Consider the following 13284-nt stretch of genomic DNA (forward strand, 5'->3'; position numbering starts at 1 on the left):
TCTATGTGACTGTCAGTGACCTATTCCAGGCTGGAAATAATAAGAAATAATGAATTATTGTTCTTCACAGCCAACAATGGATTTGCCAGCCTCATGGATTTAGAAGATTCCAACTGTTTGATGGTGATAAATGACGGCTTGGATACTAGCTTCAGTGAAACGCCACAGACTTCAGGAGAAAAGGGGTACATCCGTGTGGGAATCAGCCCTACCGTAGAGCGAGTAGAGAAACAAGAAATGGCCGAAGTGGTGGAAAAAGCAACATCAAGACCCCGGACGAGGGGCAAGAAGCGCCTCGCCCAGCTGGAGTACCCGCCATCTCGCCTCGCATTGGTTGCTGATGATGTCCTGCAACAGCAAGCACCAAAAGACGAGGCAGAGAAAGAAACCGGAAAAACCCAAAAGATCCAGCGTCAGGCGAGGAAAAGTGTGGAGAAAGTCTCCCAGTGGCTCCTACAAGTTCCTCTCTCGGAGAATCTGGGGTCGGTGGTACACCCGGACCCCACCTCTGATCCAAAAGGCCCTCCTACTTCCCCCGGAGGGAGCATCTCGTCGACCTCTACAAAGATCCTCAGGCGAGAAAAGCCTGAGGGCGACCATAAGACCGAAGAACAGGTCGGCCTCAGGCGAGCCGAGCCTGAGGCCGACCAGAAGACCGAAGATCAGGTCAAAAGTCTTGAAGACCAAGTGTTCGGGATTGTTTACACTCGCCGGGGGAAGAGATCCTTCTCTCCACCACAACAACGCCTTCAACTCATCCCTCATGACCCACCACCGGTGACTGAAGAATACAATCCTCACGCTGACGCTGGAGAGAGCCGCCAACCCATTCCAGGTGATTATGAAACCAAATCCAACTCTGAGGCTGAAGATGGCGGTGTTGAGGCTGCTGAAGGTGTTGTGGTGATCCCACCGCAGATGTCAAACCATCAATCCAGTGATACAGACAATGATGTTCCTAAAGAACCGAGAGCCTTGGACCTCAGTCAGAGGAGCCGATTGGAGGCTCCTCAATCCGAGGAGCCGCCACCACAGGAAGGAGAAGAAAAAGATGAGGAAGGAGAAGCCAGCAGTTTGGCGTTCAACAGGGCTGTGGTCAAGTTGGTGAGAATATCTGCTAATCGAACAGGCCACGCAATGCAGGACATTGACGCTGACCTTAAAATAGAAACTGCAGAGAAACCGGAAACTTCCCCTAAGAGGAGACCTGGGCTGAGGAAAGGGAAAGGTGTCAAACGGCAAAACAGAATGTCGGCAAGAGGGACAAAACCACTGGTTCTAGTCGGCGCTCTAGGAGGAGAAGCCGTTCCAGAGAGACCCCAGAGCAGGATGGGGTGTGGAGAAGAACGTGTTCAAATTGAGACTTACCCGAGCAGTGAGGAGGTGGGTGCCACAGTAGGCAGGACCACCCGCAGTAGAAGACCCCTGCTTATTGCCAAGGAAGTTCCTGGTAGTTGTGCTGGAAAGCGTCCTAGCAAGAGGGCGATATCTACAACAGGACAGACAATTAAAGAACCTGGCCCAGATAAAGATGATCTGGTTCATCCACCTGCGAAAACTAAAATTATTATATTCGATGAAGAAAATCAAACGGGGGTAAATGTCACCCAAAAAAACGGATGTATCTGCGAAGACGATATCGGAGGAATTGAGAATTTTGGATCTGTTGAGGGTTCCGTGGCTCCTTTGAGCCAGACTAAAGTTTTAACCCAAATGAATGGCTCTATAGTTGAAGTTCCTAATACCACAAGTCCTTGTGAGGCGAGGTCACCCTCCATCGTACAAATAGATACAGCTTGTAGAAGTCCTGCTGTGGCAGTAGTACCAAGCCCTGCCCCTAAGAGTATCATGGCAGCCAATCAGAACGGTGCATGTACTGAAGATTCCCCCTGTCGGATCAAATGTGTTGAGAGGGAGGAAGACGAGGATATGAGCGATAGTGAGGTCGACACTGAACAGCTGATGAAGAGCTTCAAAGTGGCTAAAAGAAAGTCCTTCCATCTTGGCAGCCCAAAGGGAACCAGAAGCAGTCTTAGGTCGAACAAAAGCACTCCAATTTCTAAGACGGTAGGTGACTCTGTTCCAGGAATTGAATGCATAACAGATCAGATTCCCATGTCCACAGAAAAATCTGCAACGGAAACATCGGAAAAGCAGCCAGAGATGGAAAAATCCTCTTGTGGCGATATGGTTGCCTCTTCTTATTCACCAAGACGAAACACAAGCTTGTCAGGGATAAGACCTCGAGGCTTGAGGAGGCGTCTTGTCCAGTCAGAGGAAGCATTGAAGTCGGACAATGCGTCCTTAACCAAGTGCCAGGATAGTGGTGTAGGCTGTCTCTCCGGGAACACGGCCTCTAGTACCCTCAGCCCTAATAAAGCTGCAAAAAGTCTGCGTTGCACCGTTACCCCTGATGCATCTGAGTCAGTCCTGCTCTTCAGTGCGCTGGAAGTAACTGAAGACGGCTCTCTTGGCGTGACCTCCAGAAGTAAAAAGCGTCTGCAAACTGCCAACAAACTCAAGCAGCCTACCAAGAGAAAACTTGATGCAGTAACCCTGCCCAAAACAACACCATGCAATTCCACTGCCATGTCGGCCACGCAAGGTAATACGGACAACAGCGTGGAAGTACTAGTCAATACCAATGGCTCCATAACCCCTGACGGACTCGAGCCACAAGTGGTTGAGTCTTCTGACAAAGAGCCGGAATGCAGCGGCCTGAGTGCCGGTTCCCCCATCAAGAAGAACCCTATGAGGAAGGCTCACAGGCTAGAGTCTTCATCAGATGAGGAGATACCTACTCTAGCAGAGATTTTTAAACGTCATCCTCCCGCGGTCCAGTGTAATGGTCTTGAAGGCCCGGCCGAGGCTCATAATGGCCCACAGAGGGGCTCTGGGTGTGAGGAGGAGCCCAGCGTTTCGGCCACGCCGCCGGCCAACCCAGCCGTGTGCCCTCCCAGCCCAGACTTTGTGGAGTTCAGCCAGGCCTCTGTGGATCTCTTTGACACACCCGCTGAATGTGAGTCAATTTTCTATTGAATTACACTCTCTGCTGAGATCTTCTTTGTAACTCAGGTTTATAAACCACATTAGGGGGGGATTGAATGTGATGTTACTCATCTCTGCCTTGTTAGAAATCTGTTTTTATATGGGGTATTTTCTGCTTTTCTGTGATGTTAAAGAACATTATTTAGGTTTTTGCAAGGGTTTCCTTTCTATTCATAAAGTACATTTTGCTTTTATGAAGCGTTGCTTTGCTAGTAATAAAGTCAAGTAAAACAGGAAATTAGGGAAGGTTTAACTTAGGATGCATGAGGCAGGACTTTGTTTTTATCCCACAGGTTTTTGGTTATGATATCATCAATATTATTTCTGATTGGATTGGGCTGCCCAGCTGCTCAGCCTATTAAACTTAAGTCAGCCATTAGACGATTTTTAAGAGGAGTTGACCAGCTTTATGTCAATTTCCGGTTATGTCTTCTTTTAAGTCAAACTGTATGTAGCACAGCTCATCCCAGCTATACCTGTCGGGGACAGACAACCTCTCCAGGGATCTGGAATTATAATGCAGAATGGGGTTCAACCCTGAAATATATTGTTTTGTATGCAATCATGAAAAAGTGTGTGTGTTCCTTCCAGGTGACATCGCTGCAATTGATAACGGCGTTTCGATGGACTCATCACAATTCTCCAGCGATCTACTTGTCACCCAGGTTCGTCCTCCGAACAGACTATTGTTTTTTTTTCTGTGTTACGGATGGAATGAATATGTGCTCTGGGGCAGGGGGTAGGGCGAAAATAGAGATGGAGAACCCACAGCACGTCTGATGCACTTTGCCGAGCTCTTCCTCCGCGGGCCCCTGTTTTGTGTCGACATGAATTGTGTTTCCATCAGACACCAGCGCAGAGGCTATAAATCAAAGCTACTGCTGTTTCAGCAGTATGTCACATCCTTGGCGTGCGCTCTCTGAGCTGCACTGTCCCCCACTGGCCTGTAGAGGGCAGCCATGCATGCCTCTAGCATGCATGCAACCTTTAGGAAAAGGCCAGATTGCGTGTGCAGAGAGAGAGAGAGAAAATTCAGGCTCAGCATATTTCTTAAACTGCATTATATTTATGTAGGAGGAAATGTTTCCTTGGAGATAACCCCTCCACCATCCATCTTCACTACTTTACACTTTTTTCATCTACTTAGTGTTTTTTATTCTGAGTCTAAGTGAACCACATTAGGGTTTAGAGATGGTCTGGGTTCACCACAACACACACTAGACACACATACACGTTTTTTGTTGTGACTAGTTCATAAGTTAATAGATATCTACTGCCCCAATGGGGAAAGTTATTATTATAATAAAGAGTGAATAAGAATATAGTAAACATGGATGACTAATAATTATGAGTCATATACTTTAGTGTTTAAATGATACTAAATTACTGATGATACTTTATATATATTTATTTTGGTTAAAGCACAATTAACTTGCTGATCCTCCTCTGTGCAATCTGTTAACATGTCTGGAAAGCACTATGGACTGTCCCTCTTGTCTCTAATACTCTGTATGTGTCTCTGTCGGGCCTCTCTCTTTAAGACTCCCTTCCTAAACTCTTCTGTGTTCTCCAAGAAGGGCTGAAGTCGGGCCGCAGGGAATGTGTCCCATCGATTAGAGAGACCTTGGTTTTATTTATTTAGTTTCCTCCCCTGCCGTCCCAGATGAGTCATTGCTGCGTTTGTTTGCTGTGCATTTATTGTTCACTGCCACCATTGGTTCCATTGTTTCAAATCAGTTTTAGCTCAGGTAAATAAAGTGTACGACGCAGAGGCCACTTTAGTAACATTGCAAGACCACATTCAGTCCCTTTCAATGTTTGCGTTGTCTGTTGTAGTTTATTGAAGTCCTGTGTAGCTTAACGGGGTTGTTTGCAGCTCAACTGCTAGAGCATGGCATTATCACTGCCAAGGTCAGGGGTTCGATTCCCACTGGAGCCAACAATGCAAGAATGTAAGCACTCGGCATCGTGAGTGCATCCATGACTCCCAGCAGAAAGGCACTAGGTTCGATCCCCAGTGTCGACGGAATACCCTAGTACTTTAGACGGCTGACCTCTGGGTGATGATGACCTTCATCTCCTTCAGTGGGAATCACTTTGGATTAAAGCATCTGCGAAATGTGTGATTTCAGCAAAGGCAGGCCATGCAGAAGGAGCTGCTGCGGCTGGGGAACCTGATGGCGCTGGTCACAGAGGTGCTGCAGGAGAAGGAGGAGGGGTCCGGCACAGAGCTCCCTGCGGACCAGCCGCCCGCGGGTACCGCCGTCGAGTCAGAGCTCCCTGCGGACCAGCCCACCACAGGTACAGCTGTCCAATCAACCAATTAAACCTCTTACTAATCAACCAATTAAACCTTGAAACCATCATTCAATTAGCAAATATTAAGCAAATTCAATATTCATTTGTGTTATTTATACTAATTAATTTGCCGCTACATTGCCAATTAATTAGCAATTTAAATTCATTCAATTATTCATTAATAATGACGTTAATTAGTCAATCGACACATCTGCAATTTACTCCCAGGTAGAATGTTAGACCCAACTGTAGATTGCAATAAAGATCTAAAGATCTGATCATTTATTTACTTAATGTTTCCTAAGGTGACGACCTCTCTATGCCATGTGCCCTGGAAGTAAAGCAGGCCGCAAGGTGAGAAACCTTTGCTTCAAATGCTCTTCAAGGATTCTTTTAGATCATTAATTGTCCTACTTTTGCTCTAGGTATTGGATTGGTATACGTTTGGGTTTAAGGCTGGTGGACAAATGTGTTGCACACAGTAGCCTACTGTAAAATGAACAATGTGTGTATTTAAATAACATTGGGGTTTGTTGGTCTGTTTAACTTCAGTGAACTGAAGCTCAAAATCCATAAAGCTCAAAATTACATTGAGCTTTATTGATCGCTTCTAGGCCTATTGACGAAGAAGGGTAATTCTATAGTACCTATCAAACTGCCTATATCCTGTTTCCCTAAATAGCCTCACTACAAAAGAACAGCATCAGGAAATATGAACCATTATTATTCATGTAACTGTATACGGCCTACTATTCAGAGTGCTATGGCTCAATGAATTGTCTCCTTTCTATGAAATCTATCGTTTCAAGGAACCGTGATGAATGGTCAAATATACCCCATGACTTGGTTATTAGGACATGGTGATTAGGTTAAGGATTGGTAGGTTTAGCTGAAAGGTTTGCAAAACCTTGACTCCAGGGAAAAGGTGGTTGGTTAAAATCCCAATACAATATACCTATAGACTTGGATGTCTACTGAATTTAGAAAGGGTAAACGTGTGGTTCAGGTTTAGTATGGTTAAAGTCAGGTTCTGGAGCAGGGGGAAAGCAGTGGCATTAGCATTAGAAGAGTAAATCTGTTCTTTCTTATTATACAGCTGTGAGAGGCGCCTCAGCTTAACACATCTAATGAGATAAGACATCCATCACTGTGCTACGTTTAACACCTCTGATCACTAGAGACCGTGTTAATATATTTTAAATGGCAGAGCTTAATTTATGCGGCATGCTGATGTTGTCAAGAGAATTAGCTAGAATTAATGAGTCTCCCATCCACTTCGGTACAATAGTGGACTTTTATAGTTAATTTTGTACTTTAGTCCAAATTGTAGATTTGTCTTCATTTCTTTATTCTCCGTCGCTGTGTAGGCTGTCTTTTACTCTCCCAAATGCTAGCTATTCATAGCACCATTGTGCTAAGTAAACTACACTGCCGCTGTCAACGCTTTCACACTGTGGATGTCGTAAAATTGCTGTCCACACGGAACCGATTTTTTTGGTGAAGACGCATAAGACTTGTGCGTTTGGGCTTACCCGTAAGCACACTTTTCTGAAACCAGGTCCCAGGGTGGATAAGTTAAAAAAATGACCTATTCGTTTTCGTGTTAGGATTCGTGTGGACCCCTGAAATACAACCGATAACGTCATCGCTCCCCAAGCAGCTGGGCGACGTTAGTGTTGGGTTGAATTTCTCTTAATTTTTTTTTGCAGCTTTAAATACAGCCCCTTGGTAAATCTAATTACTAACTGTACATTAAAAAGTATTTCTGCTGAATCTAAAAGGTTAAACAACTGCTATCTCCTCCTTGACTGAATCTTTGTATACTGCACGCAGGCTGTATGCGCGCAGGTTGATGCACACTCAAGATTGTTTTTGCCCGTGTGGACGGGGCCTTAGTTTTACGTCCAAGGCAGCAGTTTCTGCGTTCACACAAGACTAGCCTTTCCGCATTTTTACTGGGATTCTACCATTCACACAGCACTGGCAGTGACCCTGTGGTCCTCTGTTCTCATTTCCCCTATTCTTTGTGCCCCACTCCCTGCAGTTTGGAAATAATACCGGTCCAATTTGCTGTTTTTGCCAATCATTCGATTTAACCTATGTAACTACACGATCAGCTGAGCGGCTCCATCCGCCGAAAAGAGAAAAATGCTCTTTGTTGTAAAGTGGTTTATATTGTGTTCCTCTATTGCTTTTGAGCCACCAGTGTCTCTCTCTCTTGTTAATTTAGCTTCAGCACACAGTCTCTGTGGTAAAGACTGCTGTAGCGTCTGTAGTGTGCCTCTCTGGTAAAGTTAGCTATAGCTCCACTGTCTCTCTCTGGTAAAGTTAGCTATAGCTCTACTGTCTCTCTGGTAAAGTTAGCTATAGCTCTACTGTCTCTCTCTGGTAAAGTTAGCTATAGCACTACTGTCTCTCTGGTAAAGTTAGCTATAGCTGTAATGTCTCTCTGGTAAAGTTAGCTATAGCTCTACTGTCTCTCTGGTAAGGTTAGCTATAGCTCTACTGTCTCTCTGGTAAAGTTAGCTATAGCTCTACTGTCTCTCTCTGGTAAAGCTAGCTATAGCTCTACTGTCTCTCTCTGGTAAAGTTAGCTATAGCTCCACTGTCTCTCCCTGGTAAAGTTAGCTATAGCTCTACTGCCTCTCTGGTAAAGTTAGCTATAGCTCTACTGTCTCTCTGGTAAAGTTAGCTATAGCTCTACTGTCTCTGGTAAAGTTAGCTATAGCTCTACTGTCTCTCTCTGGTAAAGTTAGCTATAGCTCTACTGTCTCTCTCTGGTAAGGTTAGCTACAGCTCTACTGTCGCTCTCTGGTAAAGTGAGCTAAAGCTCCACTGTCTCTCTCTGGTAAAGTTAGCTATAGCTCTACTGTCTCTCTCTGGTAAAGTTAGCTATAGCTCTACTGTCTCTCTCTGGTAAAGTTAGCTATAGCTCTACTGTCTCTCTCTGGTAAAGTTAGCTATAGCTCTACTGTCTCTCTCTGGTAAAGTGAGCTAAAGCTCCACTGTCTCTCTCTGGTAAAGTTAGCTATAGCTCTACTGTCTCTCTCTGGTAAAGTTAGCTATAGCTCCATTGTCTCTCTGGTAAAGTTAGCTATAGCTCTACTGTCTCTCTCTGGTAAAGTGAGCTATAGCTCCACTGTCTCTCTCTGGTAAAGTGAGCTATAGCTCTACTGTCTCTCTGGTAAAGTGAGCTATAGCTCTAATGTCTCTCTTGTAAAGTGAGCTAAAGCTCTTCTGTGTTTCTATGGTAAAGTAGGATAAAGTGTGTTTTTCGTTGGCTTCCTTCCAGGGGTGATGTGTGTGGGGAGGACGGGCAGATCATCTCCTTAATGAAGCAGAAGCAGATCCACACTCTGCTTCTGCTTTAGAAAAACGGGAAAAAAAAAACAGCAAAGTCATTAGAGGCTGCTGCACCTTATGTCATTTAGATTCAGAACACTCAGAGGAAATACCTGGTTGCCACAGTGATTTAAAGCCTCACACGCACCCTGTGTGTGTGTGTGTGTGTGTGTGTGTGTGTGTGTGTGTGTGTGTGTGTGTGTGTGTGTGTGTGTGTGTGTGTGTGTGTGTGTGTGTGTGTGTGTGTGTGTGTGTGTGTGTGATCTTTAATGCTGGTTAATTTAATAAGCCTTTGTATAATTTTTCCTTGCACCTAGAGATGGCTCCCTTCCTCTCCAATTAAAAGGTGTCATCTTTGTTAGCATCACCATGGTATCCCAGAAGTCTGATGATTCTTTGGCCGTGATGCTGCCTGTGTGCTCTCATGTTTGAGGGTTATTGGAGGAGATCCATGTTTAGCCTCGCCCTTGCGTGATGTTATTTTAAGTACATATTAGTATAATGTATGTATATCCATTTTTTTTTTGTCAATGTGCATCTGATGTATTGTTGAAAAGGAGCGGGGTTCTTGGTCTGACAGGCCGGTCGAGTTCTGCCCTTGATGTACCAAATAAGGCCGCTGTCCGCAGCCGGTCTTTCTTAGCAGTGGTGCTGTCCATAGAAGGTCAACCTACACCCTCAACGTCGTTATGTGGAAACCAATGGGTGGCGTCATGGTGGGCGCATGGGTCTCAGGAGGTAGAGAGGGTTGGCTGGTAACCGGAAGGTTGCGAGTGCGATCCCCAGGTTTCCAAGCAAGACACCTCCAGACGGCTCCCGACGAAGCTGGCTGTCGCCTTGCATGGCTAACTCCTCCGTCGTTGTGCGAATGTGTGCGTGTATGGGTGGATGTGAGGCCATATTGTAAAGCGATTTTAGTGGCCACTTGTTAGGAAAGCGCTATATAAATGCAGTCTGTTTACTATTTGAACATTTAGTCATGGCCGCTACATGGTCCATCATTTGAACAGTCTGGGTCTGACTGGAAGCAGACTGACTTCCAGCTCCATGAAGAGGCCTTTCATTAACCAAGAGACACCACAGAGCTTTTTGTAGACGCGTCATCAGATATCGGTTCCAGACAGTCTTGAAAAACATTTGTTTTCAAAATTGGAAAAACATTTGTGGATGTTTAATCTAGGAGGGACTACACTGTTGAGGTCGGTAACCTTTACTTTGATGTCATTACTCAGCTTTTACTTCATCCCCTTCCTTTCCAAAAGAGAAATACCTAATTAAATTATTTATTAGTGCTATTCTACTATAATATTTCTTCTTGGAAAATAATAACTGTATTCGTAACCACTGAGTTTGAAGAATGTCTCAATAAATCAAGTAATACATGTGCTTCACTTGGCTCCTCCCCCCCCCCTAGGGACCCTGCTCCAATCAAGACAAGACATTCCATCAGTCCACACAGTCCAGCAGCCAATCATGTTGCATCGCCAGCGCCCGGCCTGTTGAGGCCCGATGAAACTGCAGCTACAGGTGAGACACGTCTGTACTATTCCTGGATCCATAACCTCATCATACATATATCAGAATCAAAACAACAGATGGCTAGACTTGTCAGGGACCTAATAAAACGTCAAAGTAATTCAAGGGATGGAGCGTACAGATATACTGATATATAGACTAGTACTAACAGTGCTGCACACCTGTTTATTTCAAATTCAAAGTGCTTTTGAGCCTATGACGACTGATCACTTATTAATCAGTTGGTTGATTCTTCCAATGGTCTTCCCTATTTCAGATAAAAAATGACGTGTGTGTGTGTGTGTCTACATAATATATTGTGTGAGAAGTTATGGCAATTAGCAATGCATTAAGACCCGTACATCCTGCGTGCCGAGGTAGTCCCTTGGCCCTACACAGCTGTGTGCACTGAAGCTGTCAGCTCTCGCCCCCTCGCTCTGTATATATATTCAATGTATATAAAGCCTGTACCGTTCTCTACTGGGGCTCTGCTTCATGTGCAGTGGGAGATCTTACCGTAGTGGGCTGACGGTATAGAGAAAATGAGTGCCTTGCAAAGTGCTGTTACCCTGGGGACACAACAAGACGTTGCACCAGCGCGGTGTAGTGACTGTCTTGCTGTTGCACCGCGTCAATGTGGAACATTGAGCTACCAGCTGCTGTTGTATTAATAATATGATGCAGAGGATTGAGCTGTAGCTGGTTCACATCATTTGCGACTGGAAGCCGGACATTCGCAGACCAGTTTAAACTCCTGGGGTCCTAATTGTTCTTGTGGTGGTGGGGGGGGGGGGGTGGGGCATATAAGATGTATCGCCAGGGATAAGTATTTTTTGTTTAACTAGCGTTTTACTTTTTCTCTGACTGATGAGAAGGAACTTTCATCCAAAGCGACTTGCGGTGGAAACGGAAATAGTCTCTGGCACTAACGACTTCTCCCCATATGCCCCTGTTCATTTATTCCACTGAAGAACCCCCCTCCCGCGTTCCTTAAATCACGGTCCATTCTGGAGACACCGCTCTGGCTGCTTGCAGGTTATTGTTGTTGGCATGCGACCAACAGGGAATACTGGCTCTTAATTGCGTCTAGAAACGTCTCTGAGCACAGCCAGAGCCGGGCGGCTGACCTTCCACTAGTTCCTCAAGTGATTATTTTACAGAGGAATGTTCTAAGCGGTTGTTTTAAAGGTGCTAAGGACTTATTTTGGGACTTGGCGTTAAACACAATACATGTCATTGGTCATGAACTCCACTGAACTAGTATTCCTCCCATAGAGGTTTTAAATCTTTATCTATGAGGAATAATTATAAGGGCAATACTGGAAATGACTGCAGTACTGAAAGAGCTTGATCTCTCACTTATTTTGATCATTAAAAAAGTACATATGTAAATAAAATAGAGGTAAAAAAATCTCACACCTTCCGGTGAACAGTAGTTGCTAAAGAAAAGCTTTTGATTGTAGACCTTTTGTCCTCACCCCAAACACTTTGAGAATCTCCTGGATCCATGAAATTCTTAGGCCAAAAGTGTGAATTTCACCTTAAATTACTAAACGTCTTGCCCTCTTTGCATGTATTTGTCGGGCAGTGATGTATGAACTCAAGTCTTGATGTCAAAATGTGCCACCCTCGCTTTAATAGGGAGGAATATTTCAATAATGTCACCCTCTTGTGGCATTGGCCAAGTTCCAGACATGGCCAAACTTCTATTATAACTTTGACCCCCCCCCCACACACCACCACCAGTGCCACAGACCGCCATGGCAACGAGGCCCAGCTCCCGACTCAGTGGTGACACCCGGACACCCAGCTCACAAGGGTCAAAGGACAAATGGACAGAAAACCAAACCAAACCACCACCGCGCCTGGAACACGGGGCGACCGCCACTGAAGACCAGGTGACGAGGCGGGTGTCTGAGACGGAGCCCCCTGACGCGACCACGCCCAAACCAGAGTGTGTGTTCGTGATGTCCGGCCTGGGGTCCAGCGAACAGGTAGGATGCAGATGGAACTGTCCTGGAAGAAGAGTTAAAGGGATGATATCATGCCACCAGGTGTCAGTGTGATTATCCATTACATGCAAAATCTGCCTTTTCCTGTGTTTTAGTCACATCAAAAGTGGGCGTGTCCACTACAGTCTACTGATCCATCCGGCATACATCTAGGTGGACACGCCCCCTTGTGATGTCAATATAGCACAGGGTAGGGCAGATATTCAAACGGCTTGTAATGGATAATCACACTCACACCTAGTGGCATGATATCACCCCTTTAAGCCAGATCTTTTCCCCAAATCTAAGCACATCCAAGTGTTTGAATTGTACTGATCGCTAAACCTCTACCTAAAATGATACAGCATACCTATATCATATATCCTCACCACTGCAGCACCCTTAACCATAACTGTCTTTAATCTAATAACTAGGAGGAACCTTCCTAGATCTAATATCTGAAATCCTTCTTTACCTCCTTCCATCTCATCCAAGCTTAACTTCTTTTTGCATCACCGCAGTTTCCAACTCGCCAGAGTCCTGATTGACTTGGCATCAGCGCTGTAGCAGTCTAGCCGCCAGAGGTTAAATCGTTAGCAATCACATCAGAGGGTTTTAATACCTTTTTCCTCTTGCTTTTTATCGACAAGGGGAAATTCAATTAAAACTTGAAGATTAAAACAAAGCGATAATAAAATAAATTTTATTACAGATAATCAATGTAGCCGATTTAAAGCGCACCTCTCCGTTAAGGCCTGTGACGTCGACCAATTCCGAAAGGCTTGCGTCGACCTGTTTCCACACTGACTCACACCAAGTTGTTGCCTAGGTGATGGTGAGGAAGTTCGCCAAGAGGATCGGGGCTCGCGTCGTTCCCCAGGTGACCCCTGAGGTGACCCATGTCATCATGTGCACAGGTAGGTGTGGGTGTGTGTGTGTGTTAGTAGTGTTACCGGTTAAAAGCTATTCGACATCGCAATTGCTTTTTCATCATTCTTCTGCCTCGCACTATGGGCTCTCAATATTTAGTATGCTTTTTGTAGTGTGCCTAAGACAGCTTTAGTCATTTTAGATGTCTTGACGTTCGAAG

The 13284-nt window shown here is 45.1% G+C and overlaps 1 protein-coding gene across 4 annotated transcripts in view; it reads left to right on the forward strand.

Moving 5' to 3' along the window:
• The window catches only part of LOC130371579 (uncharacterized), a 31735-nt gene that overhangs the window by 4892 nt on the left and 13559 nt on the right, over positions 1–13284 (forward strand). For all 4 annotated transcript variants that reach the window (XM_056577405.1, XM_056577406.1, XM_056577404.1 and 1 more), the window contains 7 exons: positions 71–3019; positions 3640–3713; positions 5181–5349; positions 5652–5700; positions 10103–10215; positions 11950–12197; positions 13024–13111. In XM_056577405.1, coding sequence (XP_056433380.1) covers positions 71–3019; positions 3640–3713; positions 5181–5349; positions 5652–5700; positions 10103–10215; positions 11950–12197; positions 13024–13111 — 3690 coding nt within the window. The remainder of the gene's footprint in view (positions 1–70; positions 3020–3639; positions 3714–5180; positions 5350–5651; positions 5701–10102; positions 10216–11949; positions 12198–13023; positions 13112–13284) is intronic.

Source organism: Gadus chalcogrammus, chromosome 18 (genome assembly GCF_026213295.1).
Source record: "Gadus chalcogrammus isolate NIFS_2021 chromosome 18, NIFS_Gcha_1.0, whole genome shotgun sequence".
Taxonomy (NCBI): domain Eukaryota; kingdom Metazoa; phylum Chordata; class Actinopteri; order Gadiformes; family Gadidae; genus Gadus; species Gadus chalcogrammus.